Raw genomic sequence first — 16,215 nt, forward strand, 5'->3', positions numbered from 1 at the left:
TTCATAGCTTGCCTATTGTAAATAGTGCCGCAGTGAACGTCGGGGCTGTGTATCTTTTTGAATTATTGTTTTTGTTTTCTCCGAGTAAATACCCAGAAGTGGAATAGTTGGAGCGTATGGTAGTTCTATTTTTAATTTTTTGAGGAAACGTCGCACTGCTTTCCTAGTGGCTGCACCAGTCTACATTCCCACCAGCAGTGCATGAGTGTTCCTTTGTCTCAGCGTCCTAGGAGGGTTGGGGGTTGGCCATTTAAATCATCACCTCAGCCAGGGGCTACTCCTCTCTCCATCACTGGGAGGGGTCACGACCTCTGACCAGACAGTTCCCTGCAGCAGGGGCAATTCCCAGTGAGCGATGAGAGTGTCAGGAACAGCTGGTATCCCATCCCTAAAGCAGGGACCTGGCAGAGATTCTGCCAAGCATTCAGAAAGCAATGGAGAACCAAACATAGAATTTCTGCCCACACGGGGCTTTTGATCTGTATATATGGTCTGTATTTACCTATTTGTCTCTCCCGCCAGCTTGGAGACCTCCTCGGGCCAGAATCTTGTCTCATTAGAGGAACACATAGTTGGTGTTTAATCAGCGCGTGCCATCTCATCCCCAGTAGTGCACCCAGGTCCCTTTCTTTGTCTCTCCCAAGTGTCATCACTCGCTCTTTTGAAAGATATTAGCCTTTTATTGTGGGCTAGATCATCACATCATTATTTTTCATATTCAAAAGAGAAAAAGGAAGCCAGCCTCTAAAGAGGGAACTTCATTTTAGAACATCCCATGCAGCATTTGAAACAAAGGCTGGCTGGGACCTGGCCTGGTCAGGGCCCAGCCTCTCAGCACCCACCAGAACCCTGCCTAAGAGGACAAAAATCACAAAGGCACCTGATTAACTCTCCCAGGACTCTGCAGCAGGACGCTGTTTTGGAAATTTTCCTGGGAAACTTGACCACAGAGTGCAAATCTAGCTGAAGCCCTATACCTGCCAAGTCCTCTAGGCTCGGCCGAGCTATTGTTCATACTCCAAGTCCTACGTTATCAGATTTCACCTAGTTTATGATGGGATGCATAAAAACCACTTGTGTTTAAAGAGAGCTGTTGACTGATCAAGGGGGCTGCACGTGAGGACTGGGACCCTGAGCCCACCTTCCCCTCTGTCGTCCGGTGGGAAGTGTGCCGGATATGGTCACCACTACCAGTGCTAACAGCAGTAATAAGGGTGCACTCACCTGGCCCAGCATCCTAATAGTGCCGAGCAATTTTACCTGCATTGTGCCAGTTGGTCCCTAAAAGTCTGTGCGGCAGCAGGGGGCTGTGCGAGCACAAGGAAGTTGTCCAAACTCTCCAGGCCTCAGTTTCTCTGTCTCTAAACTGATAACAGAGCCTCTCAAGTTATTATGAGGATTAAATAATGTAATAACCAGGCAGCCCTTAAAGAAAATAGCACCTGGCATTTACTATTTCTAACTAAATACATGTTTGGAATTACTGATAGGCAATTTTAGTGTCACTCGTCAGGAGAGGAAACTGAGATTCAGAGGCACTAAGTTTATGAATAAAATGTTTGGGCAGCAAGGAAGGACAACATGGGACTGGGTTGGGGGTGAGGGTGGGATGCCATGCAAATGGGGCCAGACTTTCCCACACTGGATTTCATCACAAACCATTTAGCATTTGCCTCTCAACCTGGGAACAGAGGAAATACAAACTCCCCAAAGGGGGAAAAAAAAGATGAAGGAATAGTGTTGCCAAAGAAAGAAATTAAAAAAAAAAAAACAAAACACTTGCACTTTTCAAACAATTGAACCCTTTTTACCTTTATATGTAAGTCTGAATACCAGAAGGGGTATCATATTCAGAGATAATTGGGTTTAGAAAAGGTCTCTTTGCTCTGAACGTCCACTGAGGGCTTCAAAGCCCTGTGCTATAGTTGGGCTTTGGCGCTCACATGGTCTCCCTCATTTTGGTCTTTTCCTCCTCAAACAGGAGTTCAACTGGCAGAGCCCTGGGGAGCCGAGGAAGGTGTGGTCCTGGCGCCTCGGACCCCCTGGTCTCCTTGGGAATGAAGATCTTCAGGGTTCTCGTGGTCTTTGCCTCCTGCCGTAAGTAGTAGCATCTGGGGAAGGTCCAAGGCACTGTCGTCCTGTGTGTCTCTGTCCGGGGGGTGGCCCCTCCTCATGTGGCATCAGGTCGGGGGAAACCAGGTGTCACTCAGAAGAGAACCGGGAGTGAAACGGGCTCCCACCAGAGTCCTCCTTCTTCTGTTTCTTCTGCAAAATGGATCGATCCCAGTCCTGGGATCTCACAGAACATCAAGGAAAACAGGTTGCTAACCCTTTGCTAAGAAAAAGGGCATTTGACTACTGTTTTGCCCCCACCCCCATCCCCCGCAGGAGTCCTTTTTTTCCCTTTGGATGACAGTTGCCTTTATTTAAAGTCATGTGGATTCCAGACCAAAAATGCATCCATATATCTAGCTAATTTAGAAATGATTAATTCTCATCAGAAAGGCATTCTTCTGGTGATTTATGGAATACTTGGTAATCATAGGGCTTCGCTACCAGGAGATGAGATTACGTATCTCTGCAAAGTGAAAGAAAATTTACCAGGAAACAGTGATGGGTCTGTTGGAAAACCCTTCAACTCATTGGTTTCTTTGATTCGTTGAGAAGAGATTTGCCCAGGTCCATTTTTCTATCTGTTTCAGAGGTGATGCAATCACGTTTGGGTTCCCTAAAGTCAAAAGGTCAGAAATGGGGTTCCCGTTTCCTGTCATCAGTGGTAGAATTTACACTTTTCAAGATTGTGCTGTTAGAGGCGGAGAGCCCTGCATAGGAGGTCATTTCTGCAGGCAGGCCCCACAGTGTTCTCGGAGGGTGAGGGTGAGAGCGGTGCGGGAGTGTGGTCCCGCCCTCCCTCCAGGGGCTGCTCCAGCAGCAGGGACCCCCCGCCGGGCTTCAGCATCCTTTGCGGTGCTTTGTGACCTCTAGGCATCCAAAACCCACAGCATGAGATGGGAAGGCTCCCCAACGCCCCCTGCCCCATCTTTGATATTCTTCTTCAAGTTCATATTTTATTTTACTTCTACTGTAAAATTATTATCAGCTTGTAATGAAAAAAGTAAAATAAATGAGTATAGAGTGACCAAATAATGTCCCTTCTCATCCTTCCCAGACCCCGATCCTTTTCCTATACCCAGACGTAACCACTCTGAAGAGTTTGACATACATCCTTCCAGGCCTTTACACATGTAGGTCGCAAACATTCCAACAGAAAAGCAATACCTGCACATTGTGGGAAAAAAAAAAAAGAAATCCAGACAGCATAAAAGTGTTTAAAATAAACGTTGCTTGTTTTTTCCCTCCACCTACTTCCTCCCCCCCACCATTGCCTAGTGATATTGCTATTAACAGCAGGATACTTTCAAGGCATCATTTAGTTATTATCTCCCTGTCAGTGGGCATGTGGGTAGTTTCCAATTTTTTGCTGTCACAAATAACGTTGAAGCAAAACATTTCTGTGTGTGTATGTGTATATATATATATATTTTTTCCTCTCACTTTCCTAAGTGAGTTTTGTAGAAGTAAAAATTACTAGGTCTATGTGTATTTGCGATTTAAAAAAATGGACTGAGGGCAACTTTTTATGCCTCTTAAATTATTTTGTTTCTCCTGCGAGATTGTAAATGCCCAGTGATGCTCGCAAGGATTGGCACTTCTGTCTTCCAACGTTTCCCATTAGTGTTTAACATCAGACCTGAGGGTGTTCCTGCCTCGGATGGTGGGGGAAGACTGTAGTGGACAATATTGTCGTGAACATCACGGGGACTGGGTTCTCATCCTGCACCAGCAAGGAACTAGCTGTGTGCCCCGGGAGAGCTGGTCCTGTCTTCTCCCCGCATCAGAGGGGTTCTGATGCCCAGGCACCGCGTTTAGGGGGTCTCCTCATATCCGAATGCCAAGTGCGCTGGTTAGGAGACGCGAAGGCAGCATCTTTCTTATCACATCTTCTCTTCTTCCTTGTTTTCTCGTTGGCAGTGATGGCCCCCACCCACAGCAGCTTCTGGCAGTTCCAAAGGATGGTCAAACGCATCACTGGGCGGAGTGCCTTCTTCTCCTATTACGGATATGGCTGCTACTGTGGGCTTGGGGGCAAAGGGACCCCCGTGGATGACACTGACAGGTGAGTGCAGCGGCCCCGAGAACTCCCGTCTTTCGATTTGCATTGAAATGCAGGCTTGAAGAGAGAGCAGGTATTGGGACTTGCATTGCAAGGAACCAAAACCAATTCAGGTGAGCCTGAGCGTAAAAATAAAATTGAATGGGAGTGGGAAGGCGGTCTGGATCAAGCCACGGCCAGGGCTGCGCAGAGCCTCAGAGCCTGCACGTGGTTCATGGCTCTGCTGTCACCCCCTTGAAATGCCTCATAATGGTTGAACAAGAGGCCCCGCGTTTTCGTGTTGCACCAGGCTTTGCAGATTAGGTGGTCAGCCCTGCCCAGAGCTCAGAAACATTTTTCATTCCTCAGTCCTCATGTTAAAGGTGGTCTTCTCTCCCGGCCCCCAGTTTTAGAATTACAGGAGCAGTAAGACTGAGCCGCTCTCTCCCAGTCCTAATTCCATTTTCCAGGAGAGAGATTCCGAGTGGCCCAGTTTGGAGAAGATGTCCATCTGGGTGTGGACACATGGCACAAACTTGGCTGCCAGACCTACTTCCAAGGATGGGGGTGGGGGAGTGTGAGTTCTCAGAAAAGGTGGAGGTTGGTGTAATCCGGGGAGAGAACAGGGAGGGAGGAAACAGGATGGTTTGTGTGTCTTTTCATCTGAAGAAATAAGAAGCAAAATGTCCCAGCAGGGCCTGAATATCACCCCTGGAGCTGGATTCCTCTGGGTTGGACTCTTGGGACCACAGACTGTTCCAGCTGGAAGGACCCTAGAGCCCTGGAGGGGACTGACACTGACGAAATGCCCATCACATCCTGAGCACTGGGATTGGTGGTTTGCATGCAGGGACCAATTCAGTCCACCCAGTGCGTAACCAAGGCCGTGCCACCCTCCCATTCTACAAGTGATGACAGTGAGGACCCACTAGACAAAGTGGCAGAGCCCAGACACGCAGCCCCCAAGCACAGGGTCAGGGTTTGAACCAGAATTTGCAAGTTTCAAAGTCCAGGCCCTTTGACACTCTGTGCCTCCCCTTCCCAGTCCTAAGGCTGATGAGAATTTCAACACTGTTAGCCAAAGATAAAGACGGCAGAGAGCCCAAGTGCGGCTGGGGATGGGGAGGCTGCCAACGTATCGGCCAATAGTGGCTCCTTTCCGTGTCTTAGCATCCAGCCCCAGACCCGTTTGGAAGACAGCCGAGGCTGTCCCGCAGCTGTTTCCTCTCCTCCTTAGGAGGGTTCTCCCTCTTCCACCACCCAACTCTGAGCATCAAGAGAGCAAAGACTAAAGGAGTTTGTGTGATGTGCTGACCCGGCTCCTAGAGCCTCTCCCAGGGCTGGGCACAGAGTGGGTGCTCAGTCAAAAGTCATTAAATGAATGAATGAGTCACAGGGACCTAGATTCGAGGCCCGACCCCATGACTTTCCAGCCATGTGATTCTGGGCCATTCACTTCTGAATCTTGTTTCCTCCCCTGGAAAATGGGGACAGCGATGGCACATCGTAGGGTTCCTGTGAGGGGCTCATGCAGCAGCTGGAGGCAGAGAAAGGGCTCTCTCTCTGCTGTTTAATATCATTAGGAATTTACCTCCCGGGCTTCCGCACCTTCTCCCCCAGGGCGAGTCCTTCCCAGCTGGGTCCCCGGGGCCACCCTCAGGGACAGCCCCTCACCTCCTTCCCGTCTGGCCCCCAGGTGCTGCCTGGCCCACGACTGCTGCTACGAGAAGCTGAAGCGGCTGGGCTGCCAGCCGGTGCTGAACAGCTACCAGTTCCATGTCGCCAACGGGACCGTGCTCTGTGAGTCGCCTTCTGCTAGGGGTGTCTTTGAACCTGGGCCTTCTTTAAGGTCTGCCTCCTCGTGGACCCAGAGAACTTTGGGGAAATGGGATTTTTCCAAGGGCTTTGGGAAGGGAAGCAGCAATTCTGAGGATCAGCGCTTCCCAAAAGAGTCCTGGCTCGGTCTCTCCCTGTGGCCCCCCCGCTCGCAGCTGTGCGGCGCCACCGCCCGGAGCGCTGTCACGGGGCACGGTGCGCAGCGTAGACAGGCGTGGACTCGGCACAGAGCTGTTGACTTGGGACTGCGCTGAATCTCGCAGCTTCACTTGGCAGCTGCTGCTGCTGCGAACTCTCTTCCTGATGTCTGTCGTGCGTTAACAAGGCAGCTCGGCTCTCCTTCAGTTGCGCAAATATTTGTGAAGGGTGATTGCGTGCCAGGCACTGGGATGGGTGCCGTGGGGGACACCAAAGTAAATAGGAGGGGATGGGGAAGGGAACCCACGTGTCATCGAGGCCATTCAAGGAGGAGGGCAAAGGACAAGGGTGGGTAAGTGCTAAGAGGCCAGCACATGGGGAGGGGCCCCGTACCCCACAGCGTGTCCTGGGGCTGCTGGGGTCTGGGTGTGTCAGGCAAGTTCCATCTAACAAGCAAGCAGGCGCCGGGCCCAGCCTTCTTGTGGCCGCTCAGCTCAGCGGGGCCAGTGGTTTGCATGCCCCGTGGAGCGTGTGACTTGCCTTCTGCTGGGCTTTGTGGAGCTGGTGTGAACCACCGTTCCCTCCCTGTGTATTTATTCACAGCTGTGAGTGTGTCTTGGAGACCACCTGTCTCCTCCCCCCAGGTCAGGAGACCATCTCCCTTCAGCCATCCCAGTGCCCCCCACCCAGGGCTCCAGCTCCGGACACAGAGAGTCAGGGCGGAGCCAGCTCCCTGGTCCCAGTGGTGAGACCTGAAATGTGGTGGGCTGGCAGCTCGGAGCCCTGCGAGTGCGAGGCTAGCTTCAGTGTGGTCTGCTTCTCAGCGCCCCCAGGCACACTGCCGATGGGGAGGAAACCCTGTTTTTCCCGTGTGAGCTCGAGGAGACTTCCTGTGCTGGAGCTCTCTGGCCATGACCACCCTCAGGCCTAAAGCAAGGTGTCTCTTCTGTGAGGCCCCAAGGCCACGTCCAGGAGATGGGAAGGGAGTGGGACCTGGTAGAGGGGCAGGGGGTGCGGGACCAGAGGTGATTGTCGCCAAAGCACTCTTTGCTTCAGCACTTGATGCCTGCCGGAGGCCAGGGACCGAGTTTCTGACTGCTTCCTCCCACCCGTCTTGGCCCCACGTGGTGGGGGGCCAGGGGCAGGCCTGGCTGTTGGTTGGTGAGGGAGGGGCACACAGAAGAGGTGCCCCCGACTCTCCTCAGCCTGGTTCATAGTCTCGCTTTCACATAGTTTTTTCTCACCTCTTTTCATCTTGTTCTTAACATCTGTCTTGGCAAGTGTTACCTTTAAATGGTGGAAGACCATCACTTTTAGAGAAAATATACTCCAAGCTCTCTCCTCTGATCCCCCAGAAAGCACAGGGACCAAGGAAGGAGGGAAGCAGTGGTCTAGGAGGGAAGTGGTAGCTGCACAGGACCTCGCCACCCTGCGATCCCAGGCCCAGACTAAGCCTCCGCCCCTGCTCCTGTGGGCTGGCCGCCCTCCCGAGGCCTGGCCGGGCACTCTGCACCAGGAGTAGATCCTTAATCAGTCCTCTTCACCCTCCCAGGTCGGGGCCAGAGCCACAGCCCAGGACCCCAGGGGACGGAGGGGATGGAGGAAAGTGAGCTGCTGGCAGAGGCTGGATGGAGCCCCAGGAGGTGGTGATACAGGAAAAATGTGGGGCGAGAGGATGGCCGTGTCCCAGGTTTTGGCTGAGTCCCTGGCATGTGCCCCACCAAGTGTGGGCCCTTGGTTTCATGCAGGAAAGAATTCAAGAGTGTGCCACCGTTGAGTAAAAGTAGACTTATTCAGGGAGGTGCACACTGCATAGACAGAGTACAGGCCATCTCACTCAGCAGGGAGGGCGGCCACAGGTGTGCGGGCTGTTAGTTTTTATGGGCTCGGTACTTTCATATGCTAACAAGTGGGCGAATTATTCCAACTACTTTGGGAAAGGGCAGGGATTCCCAGGAATTGGGCCATTCTCCACTTTTTGACCTTTTGCGGTCAGCCTCAGAACTGTCATGGCACCTGCGGGAGAGCCATTTACCATGTTAATATATTACAATGAGCGTATACTGAAACTCAAGGTCTACTTGAAGTCAAATCTCTCATCATTCTAGGCCTCAAGGTCTGTTGGCGGTTGAGTTTTCCACCGTCTTGGTGTTAGTTGCTGTGTCATTTCTTGAATGTGCCCTGCCCCCTTCTTTCCTGTCTCCAGTCGTGCAGGATGAGGTCTCTGCTTGGCACAGCATGCTGGGGGGTGGTGGGAGGTGCAGGCAGGGGCTGAGAGCTGGACAGGAAAGCTCGTGGCCTGGGCTGCGCTTTCCGCAGATGCTCCCCCTGCCAAGCAGCAGTGGCCAGTTGTTCCTGAAGCTTGACCGGGGCTCCCAGAGTCCGGCTTAGGGGTCAGCGGGGAGGGATGCTTCCCCACCCCCACCAGGACATCAGCGTCCCCTCCTTAGCTGACCCAGCCAGTGAGCACCAGGCTGACCTCGTGTTCCCCACGAGGTAAAGTGGGTACTTTACCAAGCCCCGGCCTCCAGGAGCAGGGCTGGGAGCTGGGTGATCTGGCTTCTAATCCAGAGTCTGATACGTGCTGAGACTCCAAGCGAGCCCCACACACATCCGTTCACGCGCCCAGTATCAACTGAGCACCCACTGGGTGTCCATCCCGGCCCAGTGCTGTGCCAGGAGCCAGACATACAGAACAAGGCAGCCCCAGGCCCTGCTGTCTTGGCGCTCCCCGGAGCTGAGAGTGCCCTTGAAGACCATCTAGACCCACCCCTCACTGCAGTGATGAGGAGACTGAGGCCCAGAGAGGGGAAGGATTTGATCCAAGTAACAGGTGAGGTTAAAGCTCCTGTGTCTGGAGCCTTTCCAGTGCTCTGGAACTGCTGGCCTGAGTTTTCTTGGCCTCAGTTTCTTCATCCATAAAATAGGCGCACTAACAACAGCTGCGGCTCATGAGCGTCTGTGACAGATGCTTTACACTCGGCGCCTTGAATCCATGGTAAACCTTGGAGGTGGGCATTATTCTCCCCCTCATCCAGGAGGACCCTGAGGCTCAGAGAGGTTAAGTCAGATGACCGAGGTCACACAGCCAGAGAAAGAAGAGCTGGGGTTCAAATCCTAGTTAACTGACCCCAGCGGATGCTCCTGCCTTATGCTACCCTCCCCAGTGTCACAGGGCTGTCGGGAGGGTGATGGGGATGCGCTTGACCGGAGAGCTCACACCAATGCCAGCCTCATTATCTCCAGCACACTTGTCAGAATGTTCTGCCCTGGCCCAGGGGACAGGAGAAAAAATGCTGAAAGAGCTGGTCTGACCGTAACGCCCCAGACCTTTCAGTTCTAGCTCTATGCACCCTGCTAAGGGGCCCAGAGAGAGCGCACGCTTTGCAGTCAGGCAGCCTTGACCTTTTCTCGCTGGATAATTACACAACCACCCTGGGCCTTAGTCTCCTCATCTGTAGAATGGAGACACTAAATGGAACTTCATAAGGCTGCTGCAAGGACTGACCAAGGTAACCCAGCTCAGAGGTCTGACCCGTAACAGGTGCTCAGTTAATGCCCTTCCTTTAGAAGTTAAGGTTTCTCTTTTCATCTCAGTGTTCTTTTCCCCTTTACTTTGTGGAAAAGCACTGGGATTTTCTTTGTTACTGTTGAGAGATTTCTTTGAAGCATCTCTGCACTTGAATCTCCTCAACCTGATGTCACTAACCCCTTATAGGATAAAAGCTTTTCCCTCACCCCCCAGTTATACTGCAGTTCAAAGAGCTGCCCTGCAAGAGTTAACCGTCTCCCCAGCCTCTGAGTTCTGAAATCCTGCACCGGAGCCTGGTCCCAGGTTGCCTAGCAACCAGCGGCTGCTCCAGGATGCAGTTGGTGTGAGCAGGGAAGGGAAAGGAGAAAAACAACTTGGTCTGTCCATGTCTCTAAATGTCACTGGGAGATCCACGCAGAGAAAGGCCTGGGACCCAAGCCCTGGGGCCAATTTACCAAGTGGTGAAGGCCGCCCTCGGGCAACCAGGGAGGTTGTTACCCCTCTTTTGAATGGGCTTACATAAGTGCTTGGCATTGGCAAGGGACTTTAAGATTTGCCTGTGGTGACGCCCCCTCCACCCACACATGCATGCATATATAGTTCTGGGAGGAGCCGGGCAGCCGTGGGCGGCAGAGCCCGGGTTCCAGCCAAAGGTACCACTATCACCTCCATCTCTGAGCCTGTGACTTCTCCCTCTGCCAAAGTGGGAGGGTGAACAGGGTAACCACTGACATTTATTGTTTGCAAAGATTTTTCTCCTTTGCAACTGAGTTGACTGACACATCACCCTTTTTCTCTCCTGGCATTTGTCTCTACCTGACATTACCTCATTTACTTACTTATTTACTTAGGCATCAACCCGATGTGAGTTTTGGGAGATCGGGGAGCACCTGTCGGTGGTGGTGGGGCTCATTCTCATAGAGCCACAGAGAAGGATGCCCAGAGCTATGCAGTGTGGGGTCCTCATTCAGATCTACACCCCTGCTTCCTAGCTAAAGACCAGGCTAGGAACTCAGTATCTGTTTGTTTGATCAGTGAATGGAGGAAAAACCTCATGAAATAGTGAATGCAAGTATCTGTACCCTCACTTGAAAACTGAAGAAAGAGTCTCAGAGAAGGGTACTTGCCTGAGATGCTAAAGCAGGCAGGGGGCAGATCTGGACCGAGAGAGAACCTGACTGCCTGTTTCCTGGGGTGGGGCTCCGTTCACTGCCTCACAGGCTATGTTAAGTCCAGCCAGGGAGGCAGCGGCAAACAGTGATAGGGAGTTTATAACATGTTTGAGGTTGAAGATCTGAAACGAAAAGACAGACTCCCTGCCCAGAAGGAGCTTGTGTTCAGGGAAGGAGACGGATCATGGAATATTCAGAAATAAAGAGACACTCAGGTAGTAGCAAGTGCTGTGAAGCCTCTAAGATAAGGCAGTAAGCTAAGGGATGACGATGGCCGTGGGGGGGAGGGATGGCTACTTCAGGCGGCCGAGCAAGACCTCTCTAAGGAGGTGGCACTGAGCCGGTGTGGTAGGATCAGCGGAGACGGGAGGGAGGGGATGTGAGGATGGGCGTCGCGCCGGGAATGAGTCCCATGGGGCCTGGCGGATGGGGTAAGGAGCTCGCCTTCTCCTTTAGCTGCAAGGGGAAGAGGTAAAACAGGAAGTGATCTGCTCTAATTTTACTTTAGGAAGATCACTCCAGACCCGGTACAGAGAAGTTGGGGAGCAAGGGAATAAAGAGGGGGGGACCATTCAGTCACCCTGGGGAGAAGCTACCCTCTTGTGGCTCAGTGGCTGGGAAGAAGCGTCGTGCGCTGACTGTGTTTGGCAGGTAACTGACAGGACCTGCTGATGGATGAGTTGTGGGACTGGAGGCAAAGGGAAGCCAAATCTGATGTTCTTGGTCTGAGCAGCCATGGCTAATGGGGTCACCCATGAGCTCGTGCAGATGGGAGACAGCAGACTCTGAAGACACAGCAAGAGCCTGGCATGAGCCGTGTTGAGGCTGAGACGCAATCAGACACCCAAGGGGGAGTCAGGTGGACACGAGCAGATTGGCGTCTGAAGTTCAAAGGAGGCGTCTGGTTTGGGGTGAGGACTAGAGCGCCGTCAGTGCTCATGTGGTATTTATTTATTTATAAACATTTTACTTTTTATATTTTATTTATTATTGTATATTTTATTATTTTATTTTGGCGGGGGTGGGAGAGCTAATTATACTTATTTATTTTTAGAGGAGGTACTGGGGACTGAACCCAGGACCTCATGCTTGCTAAGCACGCACTCTCCCACTTGTGCTACATATACCCTCCCCCATCAGTTGGTATTTAGAGCCCTGAGCGTTGAAACGTGAGCACTGGAGGAGAGGGTTGAGAGACCAGGATGGGGATCAGGCAGGCAGTCTGGGTTAGCCTGGGCGGGAACGTAGACTTTCTCGCGTTGTCTCATGGAAGTATATTTCATGGAATGAGGAAGAAAATCCTGAAGCTGTCAGTTCCCTTCTTCATGCCTCAGTTTCCCCACAAGCAAATTGGAAGATGCAGGATCTGGCTTTAGGGTCCTACATCTTGGCCTAGGGCTGGGTCCTTATACTTTGCAAAGATTTTTCTCCTTTGCAGCTGAGTTCACTGGGTTGGCTTGGTCCATTTCTTGGCCTAGGGCTGCCTCTTCTTCCAGCCCAGGACAGGCCTGATCCTACCACGGCTGTGGGGGGTCCACAGCGATGGACCGCAACTCCAGATCGGTCCCAAATGCCTGGGGACTGGGCAAAGCCATTAGATGCAGGACTGGATGTCAGGAGAGAATTGTACCCCACAAAAGGAAAAGGTCCTTTCTGCTTTGGGAAGGACCAGAAGACAGAACGAGAAAGGGAGAGGGACATGTGAGAAAAGAAGAAGGGGGTTTGGGGAACTAAGATGGACGAGAGAAGAGATGGAAAAGAAGAGGAACAGGAGACAGAGGGATAAACAGGAAGAGAGATGGATGAGAAAGAGGAAAGGTGAGAAGAGTCTCACGTCTGGTTTCCACCCGGATGAGTGACTGCACGAGGTGCCAGGCCTTTTGGGAGGGAAGCGAGGTTGGATAGGGTGAAGCCCTGTGTCCAAGAAGCCCTTGGCCCCACCAAGACCACCAGCCACATGACCTGGTGGCCTCACAGAGGTGGCCATCCAGGGAGGGGAGCAGAGGGCGCGCTGGGCACAGCAGAGGTGAGAGATCCGGACATGGATGGGGATGGGGCTCTCAGGGAGTCCCTGGGGGAGCTGGCGCCTGAAGGATGTTGCCAGACAGACGGAGAAGGGGAAGTGGGAGGGCAGAGGTGACCCAGGCACCAGGAACAGCGGGAGCGGCCGGAACCATACCCTGGCGCATCTCCTGAGGGTGAGTACCGCTGAGGCATACGGTGGGTGTCAACCCGTCATGAGACATCCAGTCTCCAGCGAGATGTGGGAGGACAGCTTCCTGCAGGAGCTGTGGACATCAGAGAGGGGAAAAGGCAAACAAGCAGAGCACCGTCAGCGCTGGGTCCGGCTCAGAAGTCCCTTCTCTTTCCCACCTGTGAGGCTGAGCGCGCATCATCCTCATAAATCCAGCGTCACAGGGCACGCCCAGGCCGCTCCGCCTGTGACAACAGCGAAAGTCCTCCCAGGGATCTTGTGAAGTGGGCACCATTATTTATTTTGGACACTGTTGGGTTTTTATCACCATTTTATAACTGATACTGAAGCGAACTTGCCCCAGGTCAACACACCAGAATCTGGTACACACACATACACACACACACACACACACACACACACACACAGCACCACAGCTCCGACTACTAAGTGAAAGATCACCCTCTAGTGGTCACTTGGCCACAGGGCAGACGTTCGACCCCAAAGGCCCATTGAGGTTTCTTTCATTTAGTCAGTGACATCTGAGCACCTACTATGTGCCAGCATGTGCTCTGCATGCTGGAGATACTGGGAGGGATGAGACAGACAAAGCTCCAGCCTCAAAGAGCTTACACTTTGTCCATGAGAGACAGGCATAAGCAAGTAAACAAAGAAGAGAAGTAAGAGATGTGAAAAGTATGGTGAATCATCAGACGGGGGTGTGAGGGAGAGTGGCTGGGGAGAGCTTTAGGAGGAGTGGTCAGGGAGAGCCTCTCTGAAAAGGGGAAATTTGATCAAGACCCAAAGGGTGGGATGGATCCCATCATTTGATGATCCTGGAGAGAAGTGTTTCAGACAATGTGAACAGCAAGTGCAAAGGCCCTGGGGCAAGACTGAATGAGACATGTGACATAGAGAGGCCGGCATTCCTGGAGCAGAGTGAAGGTGAGAGAGTGGAGGACCGTGGGGATGGAGAGGCTGTCAGGGGCCCCATCATGACCAGCCTGCTTTGGAACCTGGGCAAGGATTTGGAACGTCTTTCCCAAATAGAAGGGAACCACTACAGGGCTTTCAGTAGGAGAGTGAACCTAATTCAAGTGACACTTAAAGAAGATCCCTGTTTGTTTCCTTCCATTAGGGAGGAAAATCTGGTGATGACATGGATTGGGTTTGTGGCCAAAAGGTAGAAGAGGGTGGGGTGTGAAATATTTTGAACATAGAGACATCAGTGGAGCTTTGAGGGGACAGGATGTGGTAGAGAAAGGAGGGGAAGAATCGAGATTAGCTGTTAGTTTTCTGGCTTGAGTGGGAGGTGGTACCACTTCCTGAGCCGGGAGTGGGGGTGGAGGACCACTTGGCAGGTGAGAGGAGCACTTCCGTCAAGAGCTTCCTTTGGGGCGTCTTACACTGGAGATGCCTGTGACGCCCACGTGAGACGCCAGGCAAGCTGTTGGAAATAGAAGATGTGTTCTGAGAAAATTGGCCCCGTGCCCTTGGCCTGTGTGCTGCCCAGGTGTGCTAGGTCAGGGCCCCTCCGTGCAGCATACACCTGCCCCTTCTCTTGTTTCCTTCCAGGTGCCTCTTCACGCCAGTACTCCCGGCATGTCCAGGTGTGGTAGGGGAAGGGCTTAGGGATGAAGGAAAAGGACTCCTGGTTCCTTTCTTTTCTGTTTGTTATCCTTGACCCCTTGCAGTGAGCTCCCAGTTCTCCCCGATCTTGGAACCAAAAACTGGGGGTGGCCAGAAGCTCCTGGTGACCCTCTGTCTCTCTGCAGGTGAATGTGCCCTTGGTCCTGGTGTCGGCTGCCTCTGTGGGCTGAGGGCCTGCGAGTGTGACAAACAATCTGCATACTGCTTCCGAGAGAGCCTGCCCACCTATGAGAAAAACTTCAAGCAATTCTTCTCCAGTCGGCCCCGCTGCGGCCGCCGCAAACTCCAGTGCTAGCGAGGCCGTGTGGTCCCTGCTGGGCACCAGCATCTGCCCCAGTACCACCCTTCCGGGGAGCCTTCTCACTGTCCCCAGCAGGCTCCAGTTCTCACAGCTGACCCTTCAGCATCTGGCCTGGGCTGGAGGTCAAGAGTGGGCAAGACAAAATCCTGACCTTCTAAGGAGGGAGATAGACCATAAGTATACACATAAATAAATGATATATTCCAATAGCAGTAAGCTCTAGGAAGCAATAAAACAAGGTGACAGGGGAGGGAGATGTCCCCATCTCCCATCTCAGGAAGTTTCCAGGAAGGGAGAGGCCCCAGGATCCACCTTAAATGCTCCGTCCATCCCCACCCCCAAATCAAGATGTGGGGTGGACTTGGGAACCAGGCCTGCAACCCAGATCCAGCTTGAGGGCTGCCATCTTGGTCTGAGCCACCCTCACCTCGTTTCTGGGCTACCACTTGCCCTTCATTGTTCTCTCTGCTTCCACCCTCGGCCTCTGCAATCCCTCGTCCACACAGCGGCTGGTCAGCAGAGTGCCTGGTGTCTGACCGTGTCACTCCTCTATCACACCCTCCACTGGCTCCCCATTTCCCTCTGAGTAGGAGCCCTGAAGCCACGCATGATCGTCCCCTCCCAACCTCACCTCCTGGACTCTCCCCTTCCCCACCCTGGCCTCCATGCCATGTACTGAACACACCAGGGACACGCCCTCCTGAGGATCCTGCCCCGGAGGCTCCCTCTGCCTGGAAGGTGCTTCCCACGTGCCTCACTCCCTGCCTCCTTCAAGCACATCCAGGTGCTTGCTGGAATCTCAGCTTCCTAATAAAGCCTATGCCGACTACCTCCTTTAATACTGCACACCCTCCCCTGGCCTCTCCCATCCCCACTGTCCAGTTCTCTTCTCTGTTACCCGATGAACTGTGCACTCACTGGTATGCACTGTTCATTGTCTGCCTCCCCCCATGGAAGATGCACTCCTGAGGGCAAGGATCTGTGTCCTTTTCCCTCGCTGATGTATATGTTGAATGACGTGAGGTCAGGGCAGGATGTGCAATGTGAAAGGACAGCATTAGCTCAGCGCAGGGAGCATGGAACATGGGGGTGGATTTTAGAGCAAGCTGAAGTGATGCGGAGAGCAGGGCTAGGTCAAGGAGAGCCTGTGGCCACTCTGAGAAATCTGGGAACTTGACCCTGGGAACAGTGGGCGTCCCAGGGTTCTGAGCCACCCATCGCTTTCCACCTGTAAGGACT

The 16,215-nt window shown here is 52.8% G+C and overlaps 1 protein-coding gene across 2 annotated transcripts in view; it reads left to right on the forward strand.

Annotated features, from left to right (window-relative positions):
* Positions 1–15,188, forward strand: part of PLA2G2C (phospholipase A2 group IIC) — a 22,494-nt gene extending 7,306 nt beyond the window's left edge. For both annotated transcript variants that reach the window (XM_010957435.3, XM_074377271.1), the window contains exons 2-5: positions 1,982–2,097; positions 4,033–4,177; positions 5,850–5,953; positions 14,801–15,188. In XM_010957435.3, coding sequence (XP_010955737.1) covers positions 2,058–2,097; positions 4,033–4,177; positions 5,850–5,953; positions 14,801–14,970 — 459 coding nt within the window. In that variant the 5' untranslated portion in view covers positions 1,982–2,057 and the 3' untranslated portion in view covers positions 14,971–15,188. The remainder of the gene's footprint in view (positions 1–1,981; positions 2,098–4,032; positions 4,178–5,849; positions 5,954–14,800) is intronic.
* Positions 15,189–16,215: the final 1,027 nt, after the last annotated feature.

This window comes from Camelus bactrianus, chromosome 13, assembly GCF_048773025.1.
Source record: "Camelus bactrianus isolate YW-2024 breed Bactrian camel chromosome 13, ASM4877302v1, whole genome shotgun sequence".
In the NCBI taxonomy this organism is placed as follows: Eukaryota; Metazoa; Chordata; class Mammalia; order Artiodactyla; family Camelidae; genus Camelus; species Camelus bactrianus.